Source organism: Neopelma chrysocephalum, unplaced genomic scaffold (genome assembly GCF_003984885.1).
Source record: "Neopelma chrysocephalum unplaced genomic scaffold, ASM398488v2 Primary Assembly neopelma1_65, whole genome shotgun sequence".
Taxonomy (NCBI): Eukaryota; Metazoa; Chordata; class Aves; order Passeriformes; family Pipridae; genus Neopelma; species Neopelma chrysocephalum.
The window spans coordinates 2,358,997-2,384,190 of NW_020897722.1; the positions used below are offsets into that span (position 1 = coordinate 2,358,997).

The 25,194-nt window shown below is 49.2% G+C and overlaps 1 protein-coding gene across 2 annotated transcripts in view; it reads left to right on the top strand.

Annotated features, from left to right (window-relative positions):
- Positions 1–25,194, top strand: part of CACNA1H (calcium voltage-gated channel subunit alpha1 H) — a 151,336-nt gene that overhangs the window by 111,758 nt on the left and 14,384 nt on the right. For both annotated transcript variants that reach the window (XM_027683805.1, XM_027683806.1), the window contains exons 17-29: positions 721–1,155; positions 1,820–1,920; positions 2,300–2,423; positions 2,552–2,620; positions 2,730–2,914; positions 4,932–5,058; positions 5,647–5,772; positions 6,560–6,649; positions 7,376–7,589; positions 15,228–15,379; positions 17,231–17,340; positions 18,364–18,497; positions 19,401–19,471. In XM_027683805.1, coding sequence (XP_027539606.1) covers positions 721–1,155; positions 1,820–1,920; positions 2,300–2,423; positions 2,552–2,620; positions 2,730–2,914; positions 4,932–5,058; positions 5,647–5,772; positions 6,560–6,649; positions 7,376–7,589; positions 15,228–15,379; positions 17,231–17,340; positions 18,364–18,497; positions 19,401–19,471 — 1,938 coding nt within the window. The remainder of the gene's footprint in view (positions 1–720; positions 1,156–1,819; positions 1,921–2,299; positions 2,424–2,551; positions 2,621–2,729; positions 2,915–4,931; positions 5,059–5,646; positions 5,773–6,559; positions 6,650–7,375; positions 7,590–15,227; positions 15,380–17,230; positions 17,341–18,363; positions 18,498–19,400; positions 19,472–25,194) is intronic.

Genomic DNA, 25,194 nt, shown 5'->3' on the forward strand with positions numbered 1-25,194 from the left:
TCGGTAAAGCTGCTTAGTCAATGTAATGCTTTTGAAAAGAAAATAGAGATGACTGTTGTTTGCCTTGGGCTTTCATGGGATGGTGAGGTGCTGGAGAGGGCTGTTCATCGTTTGAATCCTTTCTGGGAGAGCACGTCCGTGCCACCAGCCAGAGGCAGATGAAGCAGTCAGGGAAGAGCTGCCCAGCACTGAGGAGGAGGAGGAGGAGGGAGGCAGTTTGCCTTGCTTTGTGCTGGGAGGAAGCCATGGAGAGAAAAGGAGTTTCCTTCTGGCTTTTCTGCACTGACCTTAAGCTCTCTCAACCTGCCAAACACTGGCCCAGCCTGATCTGTGCCAGAAATCTGTGTGAGAAAAACATTCATTCCACTGCCTTATGCGTTCAGTTGAAGAGAAAATATTGGAAACAGGGGCGTGATTCCCAAAGGACACTTGGGTTTGGTTTTCCTGGAGAATTGGTGTTGTCAGGGCAGTGGGAGGTCACACAGGACAGAGGATTGGCAGCTGTGCCGCAGGTGAGGATCAGGAGCACCTTCAACATGTCCTTGGCCGGGTGCTGGGCTCCCATCCCAGGGCTTTGGCCTGATGGGATGGGAACGGCGAGGGAAGATGGCAGGGGAAGGCGAGACTCGCAACGAGAAGGATCTTCCAATCTGGGCAAAACGCCACGTGCCTTGGCTTCCTCCTGCAAGCAAACCCTCAACTGTCTTTCTTCTCTCCCAGTCCAGCCTCCGCAGCTCCCCCTGCGCCAACTGGGGCACCAGCAGCAACTGGGGGAGCCGGCGCTCGAGCTGGAACAGCCTGGGCAGGGCCCCGAGCCTCAAGAAGAAGAACCAGTCGGGAGAGAGGGAGTCCCTGCTCTCCGGGGAGGGCAAGGGCAGCACCGACGACGACTCGGACGACGCCAAGTCCAGCACGGTCAGCCGGCCCTCGCTGCACCGCCGGGCGGAATCCCTGGATTACCACGGCTCCCTGGAGCTGCCGGAGCTGCTCCAGCTGCCCCCCGTGCGCCACTCGCTCGGGGTGAGCCCCGTGGCCGTGCTGCCCCCCGAGTTCCAGGACTGCAACGGCAAGATGGTGCACGTGCCCAGCGAGCTCTTCCTGCGCGTCGACGGGCACAAGGAGGACGCCCTGGACTACGAGGACGACATGGAGGATGTGAGTGGAGGGGGAGGTTGGTTGGGGGTTCCTGTGTTAAGTGGCTTTTCCACTCCCGTGAGGGCTGGTTAAAAAATCCGTCGTGGAAATGTGTTGCTGCCTCGTGGCTGGTGTAGGGAACGCTGATCCCGATCCGAGGGACAGGCCTTCACTTCCTAAAAGATCTCTTTTTTTAAGCCACTGAGTTGGGCTGTTGCAGTGGTCTCCCACAGGGGGATGTGCATCCATTTGCCTCGGTTTTGGTCTGATTAAGATTGTCCCACTGGCCCAGGATGCCTCCAAAAAGGAGCTGTGGACAAAACAACTAGTGAATGTCTTTTCTCACAAGAGCTGTTTGGCATCTCGAAAGTCTGAAAAGAATGTTTCCTACTTAGCTTTTTGGTTGTTTCAGGCCTCTTTGGTTTCGGCACAACTTTGGGTGTCAGAACAACACCTGCCTACAAGTCATGTTTATATGTCACTCTACAACCCCCCTGTTCTACCCCTTTTCCTCCCTGTTTTGCTGGACAGCTGTGACAACACCCACCAAAAGCTGTGACAGCCCACAGGCACTGTGAAATCCCATGTACTGCCCCCCTCCCCCCCCTTTCACAAAAAGCCTGTGAAAGTTAAAGAGGCAGGAAAATAAAAGAGGAAGAAAAGGTGTTTCTTCTTTTTTTCCCAGAGTTACTGCTACCGGATCCGCAAAGTCCTGGAGCCCTACAAACCCCAGTGGTGCAAGACTCACGAAGACTGGTCCCTCTACTTGTTTTCCCCCCAGAATCGGTAAGAAATCCCAGTGAAATGCCAGCCCAGCAGGTTTTTGTGGTGGTGGAATGGTGCGTTCCTAGCGAGTCTTCCCCTGAGAAAACTCCCTCTCTGATAACGGGGTTTTAGAAATCCAGTTCCTGATTTTGAGGCAACTTCTTCTGTTCTGTGTGGGCAGAAGTTTTGTGAGGTTCACTCCATGCCTGTCTAGGAAGAAGAGTGATTTGACCAGCATTAATAGTAATTAATAATTAATGATAATCATGGCTGAAGAATGGAAATACTGGCTCACCACCTGGGATGATGCTGGTGGCACACTTGGGGAAGGCTTTTGGGTAGGAGTCTGTTACTGCCCCAGACACCTGAAGGACCTTTTTTTCTCCCCACCATTTTTTAGGTTCCGGGTGATGTGCCAGAAGGTCATTGCCCACAAAATGTTTGATCACGTGGTGCTGGTCTTTATATTTCTCAACTGCATCACTATTGCACTGGAGAGACCAGACATAGACCCACAGAGCACAGTGAGTACCTGGCTCATTTTCTTCCTCGATGCCCCATCCACATCTTCATCTTCTCGGGGCAAGACCCTGCAACAGAAAAGATGTTTGTTTTCTAACTTCGCCTTTCTTTCTTTTTCTGTGTTTGACAGGAAAGGATATTCCTCAGTGTTTCTAATTACATCTTCACTGCCATCTTTGTGGCTGAAATGATGGTTAAGGTAATTACAGCTTCATTCCATGGCCCACAGCGAGGCCTGGCAAAGACCAGAACGTGGCATAGTTATGATCTGGGGGAAGATTTAAATGTCTCTCTTCTCTTGGCTGTAGGTGGTAGCTCTTGGCTTTTTCTCTGGGGAGAACACCTACCTGCAGAGCAGCTGGAATGTTCTGGATGGAGTCCTGGTCTTTGTGTCTATCATTGACATTATTGTGTCCATGGCATCAGCAGGAGGAGCCAAAATCCTGGGTGTCCTTCGCGTTTTGAGGCTTCTGCGGACCTTGAGACCTCTCCGGTATGTGCTGGTACATCGAAGAGACTGAAAAAATTGCACATGATCCATCAAGGTCTGGCTTAATAACACGAAAAACTGAAATCCAATATGAGGAGAAGCATCTGTGGGGAGCACTAAACTGGTGAAACTGTTTGAAAACAGTGAAATGAGTTATAATTCATCTTCTCCAGCGCAGAAACGAGCGGCTGGAGTTTGGAGTGAGAGGTGTTATTGTACTCAGGCAGCGAGTGCAGCCAGTGCCTCCTCCACACTGCATTTTTATCAGGGTTTTACAAATCAGTCTGGCTCCTTCTTCAACTGCACAGCCCCCCAGCGAAGAGCTGGCGTTGGATGGCAGAGAATTTGCCATTGAACAGGTGCTGACAGGGATTTGATAAGCTCCAGTGCCTGCTCAGAGCACTGCACAACAACCCCTCCCTCAGCCAGGCACAGGGTGGGAGAGCTTTCAGTGCTGGGGGAGAGGAGTAAAGAGAATTTGTATCGAGGTTGTGATTATGCAATAACAAAGAGTGATGGTGCTTGGGGGGATTTCTATCACTCCCGGCTCCAGTTCTATTTCCATCCTGCTTGGCAAGAAACACAAGCCTTTTTTAAATGAAATTTCAGGGGAAATGAGATAGTCACCTCCAGAAACCTGCTGGCTTTCTGGTGCAAAGCCATACTTGTGAGAGTGATAGGAAGAGCCAATGTTTTAGGCCCAGGACCACAAGAAGAGCAGCTTTTTGCTGCTCTGTATTCCCTCAGTGACAAGTAATTTAGTGTTTCTGCCTCCTCTCCTGCTCCCATGCTCTGTTCTGCTGGTGGCATCAGGGTCCCCTGGCAGTGCTCGCTCACCAGGAGCCACTGAGTCACCCTGGCCAAGTCACCCTGGCAGCACCTCAGGGCACTTGTCTGACCCACATAACTAGGAACAGAATTCAGGGCACAGGCAGTTCCTAAAGAAAGGCAAAAGGGAAAAGAGAAAATTAGTCTTTGAGAATAACTAGGCCAGATCCTATGAATAGAAAGGAATTCATCACCTCTCACTATGGTTTCACTTAGCACAGCCTCTCCTAGGATTACTCCAGGGACCATTCCTAACACTTTGGAGGTGCAGTTCAGACTCCACATGATTTCTCTCAAACAGGAAAGGCCTTGTCCCTGCAGACACAGCTCTGCTCTTTTCTCTGGGCTTGGCAGCCACAAAGGCATCATTCCGTGCAAGGACTCACCTTGTCCCCTCTACAGACCCCTCCTAAAACCAGCTTGGATGTTCTTCAGTCAAAACACCCACCTTCCCCTTCCTAGAACAGCCTGCTTGGGCTTGTTACACTCAGGTGTGCAAGCACATTTTTGAGACACCCGTGGGAGAGCCATTCTCCAGGCACTCGTATGGGAAAGCAACACACTTGTTCTCCAAAACACCCAAAACCTACTTCAGGGCACTCACAGCAACCTGCTCCCTAATGAGATTGACCCTTTGGCTGTGGAGCTGCTGCTCACAGGTTCCTGTCAGCTCAGGGGCAGCTCAGGAACTAATTAGGAAGCAAATTGGAATTACGTTGTTTGAAAAGTTGTCAGGGGGCCCAGGCCTCTACTCTTCCACCTGTAGAAAGAGTCTCCAGCACCACTGTAAATTTGTTCACACTTTTTGTGTGAGGAAGGAGGTTCCTGCCTGGTTTGGACCCCTCTGCTCGGATCGGAGCCCTCAGAGGGAACACCTTTCTGGACAGAGGTACAAACAGCCCCATAATGGGAATTTTAAGATATTCTGCCCATAGAGAGTCTTCCCTCCTCGCTCTGACCAACAACAGCCCAACTCTGCTGACAGAGTGTCTGACACGGTTTGAATTCCATCTAATGTGACTGGGGATGTTCTGCTTGTCCAGATAAGTCATTAATTGTCTCTGAACGCTGCCTGCAGGTAGAGGAGGGTTGTGTCAGCTTCCCTGCAGCCCAGAGAAGAGGAAAAGCAGCTGGATAATTACAGGTCATGCATAAAAATTAAAAGCTTCATTGTCTTGTCATTTTTTTCCAGAGTCATCAGCAGAGCCCCGGGTCTGAAGCTGGTGGTGGAAACCTTGATCTCCTCCTTGAGACCTATTGGGAATATTGTTCTCATCTGCTGTGCTTTCTTCATTATCTTTGGGATTTTAGGGGTCCAGGTAGAGTATTTCCCTCACTGTGGCCATCTGTAAGTGACTGCTGCAAAAGGGAAGCTGCTTTTCTCACCTGCTGGGGTTAAGGTGGAAGTAATGAGCTTAAATATCCCCAAAACAGATTTCAGTCAGGAAAGAAGAGCCAGGATCTGGGAGAAATGCCCCGGGGTGGGGTTGACATCTGCTCACTGGGAGGTCCTCGGGATTAGAAGACAGACAGACCTCCCCGAGGGACAGCACAGCACCGGCTCAGCCTGCCTGAGGGTTGGGGAAGGGACAGACAAATTCCCAAATCCCTCCTGGCATTGTGTGCTGGGATGTACAGGATATCATCATCCTCCCAGCAAGCCAGGGCTGGCCTGCAGGATCACCTTCCTTCTGTGTCTGAGGCAACACACAGCAGTGTCCCAGGGCTGAGGTTCAACCAGAGGGGTTCTCCTGCCATGTGTGTGAGCTGGAAGGAAGGGAGAGGAATTCCCACTTGGCAACCAACTCTGCTCAGGGAAAGAAAGACAAATCAGAGAACAGACTTCTCAAAGTTGCTTTTTTTGGTGGTGTCTTTTTTTTTCTTTTCTTTGTGCTTCTCAAATGCAGCTCTTTAAAGGGAAGTTCTACTACTGTGATGGTCCTGATGTCAAAAACATCACCACGAAGAGCGACTGCACCAACGCTCGCTACAAATGGGTCCGGCGCAAGTACAACTTTGACAACTTGGGGCAGGTAAAATCCTTCATTGCAGGGATTTCTGTACCAGCTTTTAATCAATGAACGCTTAAAATGTGCAGCTTGAGGAGGGTGTTGGAACCTCCATCACAGGAAGTTTCCAAGAATGACTTCAATATTCATCTGGGTTAATGGTTGGACACGATGACTTTTAGAGCTCTTTTCTACCCCAGACGATTCTAGGAGTAAAATTTTCTGTGGGTGTTCTCTGGGTAAATAATTCTATGGGTAAAAATGGATCGGGTCACGTCTTGATCTCTTGGAGAGAGTCTTCCTAGAGTTACACAATTCCTTGTTAATAGGAGAGTGTTGTCTCCTATAAATAAAAGCTACTGCTTTGGGATGCAGTCTCTCGTGTATGAACCTCAACTGTCCCTTTTAGTCCCTTGATTTCTAGCTGTTATGTTCGAAAATGAAAAAAAAGTGCTTTTTCCTGGCTGAAAAGCAAGTCAGCCCATAGTAGGAGCTGGGATATATCATTGCTTTTTGAAACTACGTGACATTGGGCCAGCCTGAAATCCTGATTTTTAATTATGCTTTGATGACCTGAAAGCCTGAGCAAAAGTCAGCCTATATGTGAGGGAAAAGGAGCAGTAACAACCTCGTTTGCTCACTTTTAAACCAGGTTTAGAAAATAGTAAAACAAAAACTGTTGCACTTGTCCATCGGCTCCAGGCCGGGTGATGTGTTATGAGCTGTGGACTGGTTTTGACGAGGATTGTCTGGTTCTGGTTTCTTTTCTGGGGACTAAAAGGCAAGACCGATGTCTTCTGTCTTCTTGCAGGCCCTCATGTCCCTGTTTGTCCTCTCCTCCAAGGACGGGTGGGTGAACATCATGTACGACGGGTTGGACGCCGTGGGCATTGACCAACAGGTACTGCAGAGTGCAGGGAGTTGCTCTCAGAAGTCTCATGCCTGGGTGACTCCAGCGTTTTTGAAGTCCCAGGACAGAGCAGAGTTACAGGACCTTTGAGGTCCTGACTGCTCGCTGAGCTGTCCGAGTTCTCCATTCTCCACCGAGCTGCTTTTACAGCTCCCTATGTAGTACAAGCAAGCACTGACAGGGCTTTTAATGAGAATGAGGGTACTCGAGGATGGGAAATAACCAGGAATGTTGTGAAAGAGACCTTCAGTTGCTGTGTTATATGGCATTTTCTAAGGAAAGTCACAAGTCTCCCATTAGCACCCCATAGTAGCTACAGTAACACTTTGTACTTAATTTTCCCCGGCTTCTGAAGATCTCAGAACAACTGAGAAACACGAGCCCACATCTCAAATAAGAAAAGAAATGTGGAGCCTATCTTTAGCTAAAAAGATCCTGCTGGTGGGATGATGCACATCCACTGAGGTTTATCTTTAGCTGTATGATACAAATGCCAAAATGATTAAATCCTGTAAGCCAACTTATGGTGGGTTTTACACCAGAAGTGACATTTTAGTGAGGGAGAAGGCGAAGGAGAGGCAACTGTTTTGGGAAAAATCTCCTCCCAGTCCACAGTAAACAACTGTCCTGTCTTGTTGCTGCAGAGCACCCAAAGCCCTGCCTTAAACACATCTCGTCTGTGCCACTTCTCCCTTTGTCTTTTAACTCCCCCACCAGCCCATCCAGAACCATAACCCTTGGATGCTTCTCTACTTCATCTCCTTCCTGCTCATCGTCAGCTTCTTCGTGCTCAACATGTTTGTGGGGGTGGTGGTGGAGAACTTCCACAAGTGCCGGCAGCACCAGGAGGCGGAGGAGGCGCGGCGGCGGGAGGAGAAGCGACTCCGACGCCTGGAGAAAAAGCGCAGGAGTAAGGAGATGTACCTGTCTGGTCGGTAGACTGCCTTACAAACCAAAATCTTTCTGAGCCCTGCCTGCTCCCAAAGCCAGATCTTTTTTGTTTTTTTTCCTTCGGTTTTGTTTTCCATGGGATTTGAGAGGTTGTTTTTTTGCTTCGTTGCCTCTTTGGCGGTGCCTTAAGCCTCGGGTTGCCGATGCCCTGGAGCCGTCCTGGATGAGCCTGGTGGGAAGTATTACCTGTTTACCTGGCTCGGGGGAAAAATCCTCCTCCAGGCAGAGCCCTCTGTCCCTCTCTGCAAGGCTGGGGTGTCCCAAGCACCTCAGTGTGTCCAAGGGATGTGGGGAGTGAGCTCCCCGTGTGCCTGGAGGCCTCTCCGGGGGCACCCCGTGGCTTAACGTGCCGCTTGCATCCGAGGATGGTGGTGGTGGTGGTGGTTTGATTTCTTAGTTCTTTTCTTAGACAAAATAGTTGTGATGCTTTTTTTAGAGTCCTGGCGCATGGCCCCGCATGCCACGGACCTGCATGGGGGCATGGACACACCTGGGGAGAGGAGAGGAGCCCCAGGATGGGGCTGGCCGGGGAATTCTCCTCTGGAAAATGTCCATTACAAGAGATGCTTGTCCTGTCGCAGGCTGGGGTGGCCCTTCCCTGCTGAGCAGTGTGCTGGGACCCACCTTGGGTCCCAGTGTGCAAGGAGTCTCCATGGAAACACTGCCCTGCAGGGACCATTAGGGTGCAACAAAAGGCCCAAAATCTGCTTCTCAATGGATCCATCAGGGACCATCAAACCAGACCAGAAAAACACCTGAGCCTGTGCTCCTTTCCTGACCCAAACCTGGATTAATCCTCACCTCCACAGCTCCTCGGCAGCTTCCACCTGGGACAAGCTGCCTGGTGGGTGTTTCCAGGAAAACTGCCAGGAAAACGGCCACACCAACTTCCCACAAGTTTAGTGAGCAGGGATAACCTGCGTTAGATGCTGGCAAGCGTTTTTGGGGAGTAAGTGATGGAACATGCCCACTGTGATCAGAGATGAGCTTAGGCTGGGATCAGGCTGGAGTGCTTCAGGCCCTGCTTGCCACAGCAGTGCTGTGTCCCTTTGCCTGCCTGTGTAATCTCCTGGAAGGACCTAATATTGTGACAGATGGCCAGTTGTCTCCCAGACATCAAGCCATAGGTATCCATTTTCAGCTGGGAAAATAGCCTTCAGCCCAGCTCGAAGGACACAGTGGGCACAGGCATTGCTAGGAGAAACCCCATCCCATTCCCTCCATCCATCCAGGCTGGAGTCGGGCTGCTGTATCCCTGTATCCCCTGCTCTTGTGGTCCTCTTTATCAGAGCCATGGGAGACCAAATGTCTGCACCGTGGTCTCCACAGGCTGACCTGACACCAGGGTGAAGGCCAAGCCCATTTGGTTTTTGTGAGTTAAGTAGCTAAGGGTTAAAATAAAGCCCAGCTCAAACTAGCCACCTGCAAACACTGAATCTCTGCAGAGATTCAGAAGAGTTTAAATGCAACTTCATTTCCCCTTTTGGTTTTTGAGCTCGAGGGTGGGAATGCTGAAGGCACCATTCCCAGCACAGTAAGAGAAATCAGCTTCAGGCTGCCTGAGTTTCTTGGTGCAGAATTTCTACCCCAATGTGCTGAGAGAAGACATTCAGATAAACTCGAAGTTTATATGAGATTTTAAAAAAAAAGCTATTTACAGAGAACATTAAGCATCCTTAGAGAAAATAGACCATGGCACAGGTAAGGAGGCACAGCTTAGCCACAGCCAGTTGCTGTTCCTGACTAGGACGTAAATCTTATTAAAAGCCTGGCTGTGATTTGGTGTTTAGACACCAAAAAGAGCCCTGTCAAAGTGATGGACACTGTGACATTGCCCCTCTTTATCCAGCTGTCTCCAAGGATAGACTGGAGGAGATATTTTAGAGTGCAGACCCAGGCACTGCACAGAGGAGTTGTAACATTTCACTGAGAGCACACAGGGAGGAGGACAGATTTCTGGAAGGTGATCAAGGCAATATAGCAACTGAGAGGCAAAACATTTGGCCATGTGCTGGGCTTCCAGAAGGTTCCCTTAGATTGTCTGGCTCTACCTGCCTCTGTTCAGCAAGGACAGCTTGGCACTCGAGTTTGAGCAGTTAACGAGGTGAAATCAAATATCTGATATGCATTTTGGAAGATTGCTATTGGCATTTGAATGGATTTTTTTTTTAATTAATTTTTTTTGGTCATTTCAATGGGAGGAGTTTTCACCTCCTGGGTAAATCAGAAGATGATGGATTTGTTGAAAACCCGTGGCAGACTCAGAAAGATGTGAGCTGTGCTTGGTGCCGTGCGTGGCAGAGTCTCTTTGGGATGTGTGTGTGTGTGTGTGTGTGTGTGTGTGCAGGGGTGGGATGGCAGCTTCCACTGCTTCCATGTGTCCCAGCTCTCTGTGTGTCACCCTATGGAGCTGCAGGTGAGGCCACGTGGCAGGATGGGCCCAGCAAAGCAGTGGAGGAGCCAGGAGCCCACGTGGGAAGCCTGAGAGAGAGCCCTGCTTTTAATTCAGTCACCGTATCTAGCATTCGAGAGACCACAAGAGAAGGAACAATTAGGGCTGTTAACAGGAGTAAGATCCACCATAGCCCACAAATGAACTATCTGAGCAACACTTGTCCATCTGGGCTCACTGTCTGCCTGGCACCCTGTCTCTGTGTCCTGTCTCCTGTCTGTGGTGTCCCCTGTGCTTCTGTGCTTTGAGGGTTCCGTGGCATCTGTCCAAACCTGCACATGCAGAAATGCACCACGGAGCCGTGGCAGGCTTGGGCTCAGGCCTGGGAACGGGTTAAACCTCGGCTTAGCAGCACCTGGATGGTCCCTGGGTGCAGCTCCCAGGCTCTGCAGAGGGATTGCTCCGTGGAGGACACAGCCCTGCAGCAGGACACACCCCGTGCAGGTGGGATGGGGAGTCACCATGTCTGGTTTGGGGGTGCTTTCAGCAGGAAGGTCCCTCTCAGCCCACACCTCTGCTGTCAGGCACCACCTCAGAGCATTCCAGAACGTTTCTTTCCCGTCTGAGGGCCACTTTCCTGGAGGGACTGGGGACAGGGTGACAGCAGGTTAACTCTGCTCACAGGAAAACAGAGGGCAGGGGGTTGAGTTCCCTGTAGAAATGCATTTGATGTGGTTTTAAAGGCAGGACTGCACAGTGAACTTTTTTATGTGAAGAGAAAAATTCAAGATAAACCAGAATATTTTCCTGAGGCCGTCACTGCTCCATCCACTGTATCTGTGGGTGGATAAGGGTAGTGGAATTTAACAATCCTGCTGCTCCCAACCTTTTAATGAGGTTCTCAGAAGACACAGACCCAAACCAGCCTCCCCAGATTGAAGTTTTTCATTAAAAACATGTGGATCAGCTTGATCTCCTCTGCCTTCAGGATATGGGGCCAAATCCAAGTGTCCTGTGTCTGCTGGGAAGGCAGCAGATGTGTCAGGTCAGCTCTGGGCTTCAAAGGCTGGAAGCAGGTCTGGCTGACCCTGGGTGATGCAAGCAGGGCAGGTAATGCTGGAAAAGCTGGAAATCACAGAATCACAGCCCAGGGAAGGCTCCAGCTGGGACCAGGGAGTGCCTTGCAGTGGTGTCACTGTGTCACTGGTCCCAGGGAAGACCCCAAAACCTGAGAACTCTGAAAAAGAAAAGCTTTTTCCCCGATTTCTTGTGGCCTCAGATGTGTTCCTCCGAGGCATTTCCCAGCAGAGCTGTGTCTGGGAATCGTGGAAGAGAAAGGCCAGTTTTAAGACCCAGCAGAGATTCCTCTCAAAGCACTGACTGTAAACCCTTCTCTGGAGGAGAACAGTCTCAAACAGCACACAGAGGTATTTAAGTTAATGCATCTTCTCAGTGCCACAACCCTCTGTGTGTATCCAGCAGAAACATTTCGAGCTGTAACTAAAATTTTGGGCACTGTATATCCGAGTGTTTAGTGTTTCCAGCTAGGGAATTATCAAACCATCTCCTTTATTTTTCCAGGCAGCTGCAGGTAGGGAGCTGCTCTGTGCCAAGCCTGGATAAACCCATTAGGGCTTTCTAATGTTTCATGCAGAGGATTGTAATGGAGGAGCTGTAGCTGGCAATTATAATGCCAACCAAAATGCTTTTAAGCCGGGAGACGGTGCTTCATTAATTTTCATGTCAGCACAATCACAAGCAAAGAAGTTTAAATACTCTGCAGGGAGGTGAGGTTCAAGCATTAGCCAACATCTAGAATTAGGGGCGAGAAAGGGCTGTGGTTTTGCTTTTTTTCATGGGTTTAATGGTTTCTTCCTTTCCCTCCTGCATTTTCACCAGTTCAGACCATCAGCTGAAGGGAAACTTGTCTGTGTTTGATGGAGAGGGACTATTTAGAGAGCACAGGGTGACAGGACAAGGGGTGACGGCTCCAAACTGAGAGGTTTAGATTAGACATTGGGAAGAAATCCTTCCCTGGGAGGGTGGGGAGGCCCTGGCACAGGTTGCCCAGAGAAGCTGTGGCTGCCCCATCCCTGCAAGTGTCCAAGGCCAGGTTGGACAGGGCTTGGAGCAACCTGGGCTAGTGGAAGGTGCCCCTGCCCATGGCAGGGGGTGGGACTGGATGGGCTTTAAGTTCCCTTCCAAGCCAAACCATTCCATGATTCTGTGGTGACAGGAGTCTGCTGGTTGGCTGGTGGGAGCCTCATCCCAAAAAACATTTCCCTGGAGAAGCCAAGGCACAGGTTGTGTTTGGCCTCCTGCAATTAATGATGGATTAAATCCCCCCTGTTTGCTGTGCCCACATCCCCGTGGTCCACAGTCCTCCTCACCCAGTTCTCCTGCAGACCCCAGGTCTCTGGCTGAACAGGCTGTTGGAGCAGTGAACACTTCGCACCCAAACTGGGGAGTTTAAGGTTGTATATTCTCACTTAGAGTTAAAAATGACTGTGAACTGAGAGGAGGTCAGAGCCACTTGCTTTGCTGTTGGCTGAGGTGAAACTGTTCCTAAAGGGGTTGGGAATGACCAGAGCTGGGGCCTTGGAGCTCTGCAATGCAGCCTCCCTCCTACTGGAGGGGTCAGAGCTGCAGTGAAGCTGCTGTGGCTGCTCTGTCCCTGCTTCCACCCCGCTGCAACCCCTCTGCCATCCTGGAATCCACTGATCCAACCCCGGCACTGCCGGGAGCCGCCGCTGCCGTGTCCCTCCGGCACATCCCGGCTCTTCCCCCAGCCTGGCATGAGCAGCATCTCCTCTAATGGACGTTGCATGGGTTCCTGCCCTGAGCACGGCACTGTGCATGTGTTTTTATTGTCACTTTGATCCCACAGTGTCCCTGTATGTGTCTCCCCTGGAGAAGTTTCTTTTCCGTGTGTTAACCTTGGCTTCAGGTCGTGTGTGTCCTAAAGGCATTTCCTAGAGCTCCTCATCTCGTGTCGAGTTAAAGTGTTCTGAGCAGAGAGTGGACCAGGCATAGCCTGTGCTGAGAGAGAGACCTCTGAGACACCTCTGGGCTGTAAAACAGACCCACCTTTATGGCTGGGTGGTTCCTCCTTAGTTGTTTTATCTCCAGCCCACATAAAGAATGAGTTGTGTTGCTGACAGGCAGCTTAGAAGGTTTTCTGTTCAGCAGCTTTATGGTGGAAAATGTCTTCTTGTGATTATCCTTATATAAGCAGTTTATAAATTATAATAAACACCTGATATTTTGCTGCACAGTGAATCAATGGCTGCATTTGGGCAGGTTAGAAGGGAGTTACAATCACCTGCAACCTCTTTTCCTTATGTGCTGCCAACCCATCCCTGCTAATGTTCTTCTGAGATCCATTAATCAACCATTAGTCATCAATAAATAGTCCCCTAATATTACCTTTAGCTATTAAGGCTATTCTCAGACCTCCCAATGAGCTGATTATTTGCATTCCCAAGAAGACATTTCCTTAAAAAAAAAAAAAAAGAAAAAAGAAAAAAAAGTATGTTGTAATCCTGAATACACATGAAAGCACATTGTACAGGCTTAAATAAATATCAGCCTGCAATGTTTTTATTATTATTTTTTAGGCACGCTGAGCTCAGTAGCAAAGACAGCCCTGCCAGCCCAAGATGACTCGTAGGATTAAGGCACATGAAAGCAACAGAGAAATGTGTTCAAAACCAACTCTCTTTGCTTTCATCTTGTTTTTCCACACCCCTTAAAAATAAAAAGAAGTCTTGGTGACCCTGGTCAGAAGGAAATGTTTTTCAAATGCCTCCACTGTACTTTTAACTACCGGAAAAAAAAGCTGTAGTTGAAAGAGAGCAACAGATTCTGTTTCCCTTTATCCAATTAATTTTAGGGGTTTGGACTCTAATCTGGCATCAGCTACACCACCAAACCCCCCCACACACATTTAAAGAGTCATCTGAAAGATATTAGCAGGATGAGAGGAGTGGAAGATATATTTTAGGGAGCACTCCTGAACTCATTTCCCTCCATATTTTTAAGGTAAAGCAATTTCTTTTTTTGAGCTGCTCATGCATTTAAAGCTTAATTTGCTGACATATTTGCAAAACCCCCTCTCTGTTAACAGCAATCCTGCTCCTGCTTGGTATGACCTAACGTGTCTTTTTCCACTTGCAAAATCTGCAGTAATGCTGCCCTGGCCTTATGTAAACTCTGAATATTTACATTTCTTAAGTTTGAAAAGAATTTGACTCCATCTGAGTGCCCACAGCCATCTCTGTGGTCACAGTCTCATTTAAGAGAGACACACACAGTAAATCCCAGGATAAGTAAGCCCAGTCCCAGGGTCGGTCCAGACACTCTCCTTGGAACAGCCCCAGGAACTTGGAACACATGCAGAAATTTCCCTGTTTCAAAGAGAAAAAAGGAGGAGTCATGACCAGAGGCAGAGATAGAAAATTCGTGTGGTCACAGCCTGAATGGATATTTAACTTGAATCTAAAAAGGTTTTTAGATGCAGCCAGGCCCTGGTTTTATATATATATGTGTATATATATATTGGTTCATGATGTATTTTATGCCTATGAACTTACATTTATATTTCCAAAGGAGCTTGTGCTGATTGTCCTTGCAGAGCCCAGTGCTGAGCACCCTCTCCATGGCTGCTGGTGTCTCCTGTGTGCTACTAACCCTCAGCATGTGCCCTGCAAACCCCCCAAAAACCTCCTGTCCCAGCAGCTGAGCTCAGCTCGTGTTCTTCTCCCACGTGGAACATGCCTGACATCAGTGGGATTGGGGAGATGCCGAGCCCAGCCTGACAAGGCCAGCCCTAAGCCTGGCTCTGACCCGGAGCTGAGCCTTAGCCGGGTCGGAAGCTTTGGGAACTTTTCTCTTGGCTTTGGGTCTTGTTTCCACCCTGCTCTTCACCCTGCCTGCTCTGTGCCCTGTTCCTTGAGGAGGTTTTCCTCGAGCCTGAGGCAGAGCAGCAAGGACAGGGAGTGCCTGGGAGGGAGAAGGTTGGCGAAGCCGCGGAGGTGCCTCGAGCAGGCGCGAGAGGTTTGGCTCGTCCCGATAACCCGCCGAGGCCCTTGAGGGTGGAATCGCTCGGATTTCTTGACTCAGTTCTTCACAGGCTTTTCCCTGGATGCAGGTATGCATGAGGTGACCCTCAGGCACCAGCCCTGCAGCAGGGCCTGGCTCATCCCGTGCCTCTCCCTCTCCCTGCAGAAGCCCAGCGCAGGCCCTACTACGCCGACTATTCCCCGGCACGGAAATACATCCACAGCCTCTGCACCAGCCACTACCTCGACCTGTTCATCACCTTCATCATCGGGGTCAACGTCATCACCATGTCCATGGAGCACTACAACCAGCCAAAGGTGAGAGCTGCCCAGCAGTCTGGCACCTGGGAAACCCAGCAGGGTGGGGAACGGAGGATGCTCTTCCCTTGGGATACCATTGACCATTCCCTGTTCTCTGAAAGCCTCAGCATGGCGATCCATCCAACTCCAGGCCACCTCTAGCGTTTGGGAGTCACTTACCTTGGCCAAAACCTTCATTTCCCTGCTTTTGATTGAAAAAAAAAACCCAACAACAGAGGATGAGGCTAGTGGAGAGGGAACTAAACTTTTACTAGGAAAAGACCAATCCAAATATTTCCTCCCCTGATCCCAGACGTGACTGACTGTAAAACAGTCCAAAGTTTTAGGACATTCCACTAAGAAATATAAACTTGAAGTTATTCAGAGCAGAGCAACGTTTCTTTTCCTCAATGAATTTAGAATAAACCAACTCATAAGTACAACCCTTCTTTACAGATCCTGAAGTCATCATTTCCCAAGCAAACCTTTGGCATAGATCATACAACCTGTCCATATATTACTCTCCCATCATATTATGGGGCTCAGTGTTTTCTTTCCCAGTATTCCATGGTCTGCCAGGTAACCTGCAAATTCCCCCTGGATGCTGAGCCAGAGGGGAAGGTGTGTATTTTACCCCAGCTGCCTGTGTGCTGCTCTGCCCCATAATTCCTTTGCAGAACAGCCTCTGTTTCACATGTAAATGTTATTTATCCAGATTAGGTCTTATTTACACTTGGTTTACGGTTCACATAACGCAGTGTTGTAAATCCAACTGCAAACCATCACACATGATGTGAGAAGCCGAGTGGAGTAGGGAATTGTCTCGTGTTCTTTTAAGCTGCCATTTTGTTTTAGACACTGCAACAAAAGTAGAGAGAGTAGTGAAGTGAGGAATACCAACACCTAAAAAACTTCCAGCTCTCATTCCCAAAAAATCAGTGTATGGTCATGCCGTGGTGACCCCATCGTGTGTGTGGGGTCGGCAAAGCCCAGTCATCACACAGAGGTGACAAGGAGAACCTTCCTGTGCCCTGGGCCTTCCTCTGACATGCTTTGCAGACTCCTCTATTGCATTTATTCCCAATTCTGTCTGTTTGGATGTTCATAATTATCGTTTTCTTATTGAAATTACAAAGGCCTACATTATATTGAGCTAAATTCCCCTCCCTCCCTCCTCTCCCCCCAATCCCTCCCCACCCAAAGAGCTGTTTTACTCTCCAGCTGTCTATTTTGAGGTCCCAGCAAGATTCTTTTGCTATTGTTGGCCTGTAGCTCCAATGAAATCCGTTATAAACACTCATCATCCTGGAGTATAAACACTGTGGATTCCTGACTTCCGAAGCGGCTCCACGGAGAGCGTGAACGTTGCACCAAATATGGACACGCTTTGCCCAGCTCTAGAGATGTAACATTTTTCAAGAAGGCAAGATTTAATCCAGCTCCAATGTTATTTATTTTTCTGAGCTTTTGAAGCAAAGCCTTTGTCCCAGGGGTTGCCACGCTGGAATCAAGAGATGATCCATCAAGTCCTTTATTCTGCCCAAGGCTGGGGAGTTCAGAAATAAACTTCAGTAGGTGGGGAAGGAGTGAAATTTTTTGTGTCTGCCCCAGACTGAGCAAGTTGTGCACTGAAGTTGAACTTGACAGTTTTAGGCCAACTCATCTTAGTGCTTTTGAGGTTTTTGTTTAAATCAGTGTTTAATCCTTTATTTGAGTTTTGCTGTGTGATTTACCGAGCTCTGCAAGCTGTTACGACTTTATTTCTTTTATCTCTGTTCCTATGTCACCCTTGTCCCTGCCAATTCCTCTGGGGGGTAGGGGTCTAGGAAAGAATAACTGGGCTGGTCTAACTGGGGTCTCTCTTTTCAGTCCCTGGATGAAGCCCTGAAGTACTGCAACTACGTGTTCACCATCGTTTTTGTGTTCGAGGCCCTTCTGAAGTTGGTGGCGTTTGGTTTCCGAAGGTTCTTTAAGGACAGGTGAGAGTATTTTAAACTCCTGTGCATTTGGGATTCAGAGCTGAACTGACCCACTTTCAGAGCCAGATGCTGGGTGAATGTACACTGAGTGCCTGCTGAGTGCAGGGAAGAGCCAAGGGCTGTCTCGCTGTGGGTGCAAACTTCACCCAGTGTAGGGACTAAAAATTCTGAGAACTGCAGCAGGAATTCTGGAAATCACACACAATTCCAGATGCATCCTTTCCCCCTGTGCCTCCCTTTCCACCAGCTCAGCTTAGAGGTCAGAAACAACCTGTTGGCATCAACCCAGCCCTCCAAAGAGTAGTTTTGGCAATCTAAGGACACAGAGTCCCCCCGAAACAAGTCCTTTGGTTGCTGCTGGCTTTGTAAAGCCTTTTGGCACAGACAGAGCTCATTGTGTTCAGCCCCTCTGCCCTCAGAGCCCAGCTGCAGAGACCTACAGGTTTCATTCTGCATTCCACTGAGCAGGAAGTGAATGTGTGTGAGAGCAGGTCGTGGTCTGGGGACCTGCTGGGGAGGAGGGTAAGACTGGACACTTTTCCACAGGATCAGCTTGTCTGCTTCATTTATCCCGACTTGAGTGGCTGGAAGCTGCTCTGAGCAATGTTAGTGATGAAATTGTGCAGGACACAACAGTTTCTTCACCTCTTGCTGCCCTCCCAGTGCTGGTGTGAAAGGCCCTTTACAAGTGTTAGGCCATAAATCAACGAAGATACTCAAGTGGGATAATTCAAGGGACAGGTGACAGCGTGGGAGCAGCTGTATTGCATCACATCATGAGTCCCTCTAGCCTGGGGGCAGGCAAGGACACTTCCCAGTCATCTTCCATCAATTCCCAGAGCTTGTGGCTCACAGGGTGTCTGTGCCAGCTGCAGGGAGCTGCTTTTGTACCACACAGAGGATCCTGGGCCCAAATGGGAGAGAGGAGAAGCATTTGGGAGCTGCTTGAGCCTGTTTTTAACATACAATTCCCTGCTGTGTTCATGTGTGATTTTAATTTTTTCGCCCTTCCTGTCTCTGCAGGTGGAATCAGCTGGATTTGGCCATAGTTCTCCTGTCCATTGTGGGAATCACCCTGGAGGAGATTGAGATGAACGCTGCTCTGCCCATCAACCCCACCATCATCCGCATCATGCGGGTGCTCAGGATAGCCAGAGGTGTGTCCTGCTCCAGGCTCTCAGCCATCCCTCCGGGCACCTCAGGGAATGGTTTGGCCGTTTGTTCTTCCAGTCCTGCTGGTTCCATGTCAACCAGAGAACAGTTTTTCCAGTGGCATCTTAGACAGGGCTCTGAAACCTGGGATCACAGACCTTTTATACTGACCCAGACACGAGAGGGATGTGGTGGCACTGAGAGCTTGAGATGATGCCCTGCACTGGGGAAGTCTCTCCCCATCACTCTCCCATTTTCCTGCCTGGGCACACTGGAGTTCTTGTGGCTTTGGGTCTGTTTTCATGGAATCCCAGAATGGTTTGGGTTGGAAGGGACCTTAAAGATCATCCAATCCCAGCCCCTGCCATGGGCAGGGACACCTTCCACTATTCCAGGTTGCTCCAAGCCTCATCCAGTCTGGCCTGGAACACTTCCAGGGATGGGACAACCATAGCTTCTTTGAATAACCTGTGCCAGGGCCTCCCCACCCTCACAGGGAAGGATTTCTTCCCAATATCCCATCTACCCCTGCCCTGTGTCAGTGGGAAGTCATTCCCCTTTGTCCTGTCACTCCATGTCCTTGTCCAAAGTCCCTCTCCAAGTCCCTCTTGGAGTACCTTTAGGCACTGGAACGGACTCTAAGGTCTCCCTGGAGCCTTCTCTTCTCCAGGTGAACACCTGGAGAACAACTCTATTTTTGCTGATATTAACATTAATTGGTGTGGGAAGTGCTTGGGATGTTCAGCTGCTCTGTGGGCCCTGCCAGGATGCAGCAAACTTCCCACATGTATGAACAGATGTAAGAGAGATGGAAACCCTCCCTAAAGGATCTGAACCTGGATTTCCTGGATGGATTTTGCTTGCAATATTCCCCAGCCCTGCTGACCAGGATTTGCTTCTCATTTCAGTGCTGAAGCTGCTGAAAATGGCCACAGGGATGAGAGCTCTGCTGGACACGGTGGTACAAGCCCTTCCCCAGGTAAGCCCCCAGACTTCATCCATGCCTGGTGTGTTCCCCTTGTGGGCCTGGGGACAGCTCTGTGCCACCATTTGGTGGCCACTAGAAGCCACCTGGGGAGATGATCAGCTTTGTCTGAGCCTTGGGAGCAGAGTTTTTCATGGCATGTCCTGCTCACGTGGTGTGTGTTAGGTGGGAGAACCAGAGTGATGAAAAAAGAGTTAACAGAGTCAGAGCTCTTTTAAGTCAGAGCTCTTTGGAAGTCAAAGCTCTCACAAACCACAGATTTCACTGGCAGGTTCAGGAAACACAAGGACAGACAGAGAAGGATGTTGGTGAAAGCACCGGGAGCTTCCAACTCAGCAGTTTTGTGAGGCAGGAACAACCATGTTTGTGGACACTGTTGCCAGAGGAGCTGCAGCCTCTAAAAAGCAAATTTGAGAGATGTTTCTGGGTGTTAAAAGCTTGGAGTGGAGTCTCAAATCACCACGTTCTCCTGAGCTGCAAGAGGAACAATGATGCTGCCAGTCTGGACATTTGATAGGATCCTTCAGGTGTTCAGTTCCTGGAGAGCACGTTTTTATTGACCTATTTATGTGAGAAAAGAATGAAAGAAACTTTTTGCTGACTTGCAGTCCTCCATCAGAAGAATTCTGAGAAGTTTAGGGTTCCTTTGTTTTTTTAAATCTTGTCCTCTTTAGGCTGTGTTCTGGTGGTGTGTGAGTTCCATGGTCTGAGCTCTTTAGGGTCAGCTGCACATTCCAATTTCCTGTATCACCAGGCTGCTGTATCCCAGCAGACAGTGCTAGAAACATTTACTGCCAGGCTTTACCCAGAACTGGGTCCCAAATGAGGTGCCAGAACCCTGTCATCTTCTCTGACCTGGCAGTTCAGCAGCAGCACTTTGAGGATGCACAGACATGGTCAGACAAGTCCTTAGTTTTCAACCCTTCCAGAACATCCCACAGCTGAGCTGCTGGAAGGGGCTTTAGGAGTGGGACCAATCCATTCTGTGTGTCCTGGGATGGACTGGGAGGGGTGGTGGGCAGCCACATGTGGATCAGCTGGAGCTGTCTGCAGAGGAATTCCCTGGGAACAGCAGGATGTGGCTTGGCCAAGAGCAGACACTGTGTTGGCGTCTCTTCCAGAGGATGAGTGGCCACAGGAGAATCAGTAGAACCACTCCATGTAATCACCCAAACAAACCCCTGTGACTTAGTTACTGAGTACAAACCAGCCTCTGATCTATTCAAAGTGAACTGGAAAACAAGGGGAAATTCTTTTTTCTTGGAAAGACCCATTTGCATTTACTTTTCATCACTGCCATGAAGATGTTTCTAATCTGAGACATTTGCCCTTTGGTATTCAGATTTCCTTTGCAGCGAAGGATTTTGGCTGAGACTAAAGCAGGGATTTCCCAACCTGGCCCCTGGCTTGGCATTTCTAGAGATTATTTGATTTCTTTCTTTCTTTCAAAAAGCATTGTGATTGCAGATCATATTTTCTCTCCCTCCCTGGTTTCTCTGCCCCCCAAACAATAGGGTGGCTGCAGGCCAGGCTTTTGGTTTCTCTGGGGTGTTCTTGCAGTTTACATTCCAACCAAGGTCTCTGTTAAAGGGAAAACCCCAGGGATATTCCAGGCAGATCTCATGCAGATAAAAATGCCAGTTTGGCCTCCAGAGAAGTTGAGAAAATGAGAAGGGAAGTTTGGGGTGACCTCTCCAACAACAATCACTCTTCACAAAGCTGCAGCTTTCATTTCCAAGGCAGGGGAAGAGTTCCTACCCTAATTAATTTAGCAGCCTGAAACCACAGCTGGAAAATCCTCATTGAATGCGGCTTCTAAGTGACAAAAAAAGCTAATTTCATGTTTATTCATTAAGGTTTGGGGGGAAATTCTTTGTGTGGTGTCCATTTATGGGCTGACGATGACAAGGCATTGTCAGTGCAGAACACTTATTTTCTTTTGGGTGATTTTCATCAACTTTGTTTTTTATTCAGCAGTAGATATAGTTTGAGTAGCACTTGGAGAACCAACTGTCCCCAGATTTGGGGGAATGCAGCATTTTGATCCCAGATTGAGGCTGTCACAGGCTCAGTCTCTTCTGGAACTTCAGACTAAGCCTTGAGCTGCTCTTTTCAAAGTTTTCCTCCCCTGCTGCACCTTCCTTGTCTGGTAACCTCGTGTCCACCGGATCAGAGACCTTCTCCTCCACCTCATCTCTGAAAAAAATGAGATGGAATAGAGGAAAAAAAATTAGGAGAGGCCAGAGAGACAGAAAAATGGTCAGGGAGGGATCTGAAAATGGCACCTCCTCTGCCCACCTTCCCCATGTCCTCTTAGTCCCAGCAAAAAAAAAAAAAAAGCCACCTGGTTCTTTTTTTTAAAGATGCAAAGTGTTAGGGAATCAGCCATCCCCTGTTAATGAAATACATTCTTGTTTACTCTTTCTGCTAAAAATATCTGGTGTTTTTAGCGTGAATTAGCCAAGTTTATTTGGTCATTGGATGTCATTTTGCTTTTTTCTTCTAGCGCTTCTTTTTGGAGCGATGATAGATAAAATAATCTCTTGCAGTCTGGCAAACAGCAGAGCACTGAACTCCTTTAAATATGAAGCAGGTTTTCAAGACCTGTTTCAAGTGTTTTCCTCTTCTTTATGAGCTCTGGCCCCATTAAGGCTCAATAATGAATTACACCACTCATCCATCAGCTGAGTGTTTCCTTGCTTGTACATCTGGTGGATTCGTAAGCAAAGTCTGTTCTGTGAGACTCCTGTTTGATGGTGGCCCTTTAGTCCTTTTCCCATTTCCTGCTTTCCAAAGCCCAGCTCACCCTCTCTGTAGCATGACCTGCTGTCAGATTTGGCTGGGTTGAAATGCTCCTGGTGTCAGTGAATCCCCCACACAGCACTTCCAGCATCAACCACCACCAAGAAACCCTGCAGTCACTGTTGAGCTGCCAGAGCTCTTCCTGATGGAGAGGACAAAGGGAATCCAGTCCAATTCCCACCTTCCTCTGCAGGGCCAACAACAGCAAGACGTGAAACTTGCCTATCAAAAAATCTGGGCTCTTTCTCCTTCTCTTTTCTCCCTTGATCCATGGATGGCACATTAATTAAGTGCAGGCTGTACAATACACCTCCTCTTTGTCTTCAGAGCTTGGATCTCCCCCTGGGTGCACTCTCTGCCAAGGAAAGAGGGAAGAACTCCTTGTTCTATCAGTGCCCTGAAGGGCAGGATCTGTAGTTTGCTCCTGCCCAGGACTTTATCTCCTTTTGGTGCTGTAATTCCTGTGCTTATCTCAGTGTCAGCTTCTGAGGAGGTTTTTCTGGCGTTGTCTCGCAGCAGTTGGGGGACAAAAGGAATGATCTGCTCTTGCCAGACACTGAAAACCCCCAGTGATGTGAACTCAGAGAGCAAGAACGGGAATGTCTGACCAGGATGAGGTGGATTTTGGACGATAGGTGTGTGGGGGCTGTGCTGCAGAGATGCCTGAGGGATTAGAGCAGCGAAGCAGAAATCCTGAGGTGCAGAAAGCACCATCCTGCTGGCTCCTGGCACTGTGGGCCTGAGTGGACACACAGCTTGGTCAGGTCAGCTGGTGGCCTGTGGTTTCACCAGTGACAGCCTCCAAGGTTGTCTGTCTGGCCCTTCCTACTAATCCTGGAATTCTCACAGATGGCCTCTCTTTTTCTAGCAAATGTGTCCATTTTCTCTGGGGTTTAGTGCATAAATTAGCCTGTGCTTTCCCGCTGCCAGGATTATTGCTTTGGCTGGAGGGGGATGGAAGGAAGATGAGGAGGACTCATGTCCTTGGAAAGGTTTGGCAGGGGCTTAGTTTTGTGAGAAATTGCTCTTGACAGGCATTCCAGGGAGCTGTGTGCACTGCCTGCATCAACAACTGGAATGCCAGGGTGTGATGGAGGAATGATGAATGTCAGAGCTGGAAGAGGCACAGGAGGAACTGACTTCACCCAGGCATTGCAGGACTGGGACCAGAGGAGACATTTACTCCCAGAGCAGGGAGAGCAGAGGCCAGCTGGGTGTGTGGAAAGTCCCTTTCCTTGGGAAAAGGAAAGCTATTCCTGGCCTTTTAATGGTAGGAGAGGGTGGCAGCTCCTCATAGAGGCCCTCCCTGCTCCTCTGGGTGGGACAGAGGACTCTGCCCACAGCATCCCTCTGTCCCAGGCACACAGACAGCTCTGCCAGCCAGGATTCTGGGAAGTGAAGGTCCAGGAGGAATCACAAGATGCTCACCAGCATCTCCATCTCTTGTGGCTTCTCTGAGGTACTTCAGGGCACCAGGAACATCTCCAAGACGTTCTTCATCTCTGCTTCACTCCCTGCAGTCCACAGCCTTCCTCAGTGCTGAAGCCCCAGGAAATGATGGATAGCCCCTGGCTGCCAGAAAAAGGGAATATCTGGAGTTTTCTGTGCCCAGCCCAAGTCAGGGGGAGTTGGATGGATAACCAGAGCTGACCTGTTCAGTGCTGCTGGAGCAGAACCACCTCTCAGAGCCTGCCTGGGTCACTGGCTGCCAGAGTGGAGGCTTCTGACCAGAGCTGGATTTGTGTTCCTGATGGAGAGTCCAGCCTAGGCATCCCAGCCTTTGGCTGCTGTACTCCTGCCCCCTCCCATTCCTTCCAGCAACATGATTCATGCCCCATCTTTTACTTGACTGGTCTCAGTAGATCTCTGAGCACTTTGGAGATATTACTGACCTATCCCTGAGGGACTTAGAGGTGGGGACGTGGAGTTGCAGGAGAGGAATGACTCACCCGGGGTCACAGACACTCTCAGTCTGCCTTCCCTCTGCTCACAGCCACTGCCTGACCTGCTGCCTCCACCTCAGCCCATCCCTGGGAACAAGCCTTGGGTCCTTCTCTGTGCTCAGGCCTTGGGGGAGGCCATGGGCTGAAGAAGACTTTCTTTTTCTCTTTCTCTCTCCCTCTCCCTCTCCCTCTCCCTCTCCCTCTCCCTCTCCCTCTCCCTCTCCCTCTCCCTCTCCCTCTCCCTCTCCTCTCCCTCTCCCTTTCCCTTTCCCTCTCCCTCTCCCTTTCCCTCTCCCTTTCCCTTTCCCTTTCCCTTTCCCCTTTCCTTTATCACCTTTACCCCCTTACCACAGCAAACCCCACAGCAGCAAACAGGGCTCTTTCAGCATTTTTAAGCTGTGCCTGTGGTGCCTTGAAGGACTCTGTTATGAGACTTTGTGGCCTTTGAAGGACTTGTTATGAGCCACGTTGGCTCAGTGATGCAATTAGTCACCATCATAAATACAGAGTCTTTTGCTAATGCCCACTAGAAAGTAGCAAATTGTTTATGAGCAAATGTCAGCTCATAACATCCTTTGCATGTTGAAAGCCAGATGATGGTTTTGACTGATAACCTGGTAAGAACTTTGTTGTTAGTCTAAATTCTTTGGAATTTCATCAGTGCCATAAGTTTGCAGGCTGATTTATTAGGCATTAAAATAGCAGTAAAATATTCAGGCTGCTTTGAGCAAAATCCAAAACCCTCTTCTGCAGGGCTTTAATATACCCTTGACTTAGAAGGCTTGTTTATCACTTTTATTCTCCTTCCCTTTAATTATTTGCTCATTTGCCTCCCTGGCAGAGTGTGTGTGTGTGTGTGTATTTGTGCATGTGCCTGTTTTCTTGTGTTTTCTCATTTGCAGTCACTTTGCAGGCTGCCTTCTAATGTCTCCCAAACCATCAGGTCCAGCAGACACAAGTTAGGAAACATTA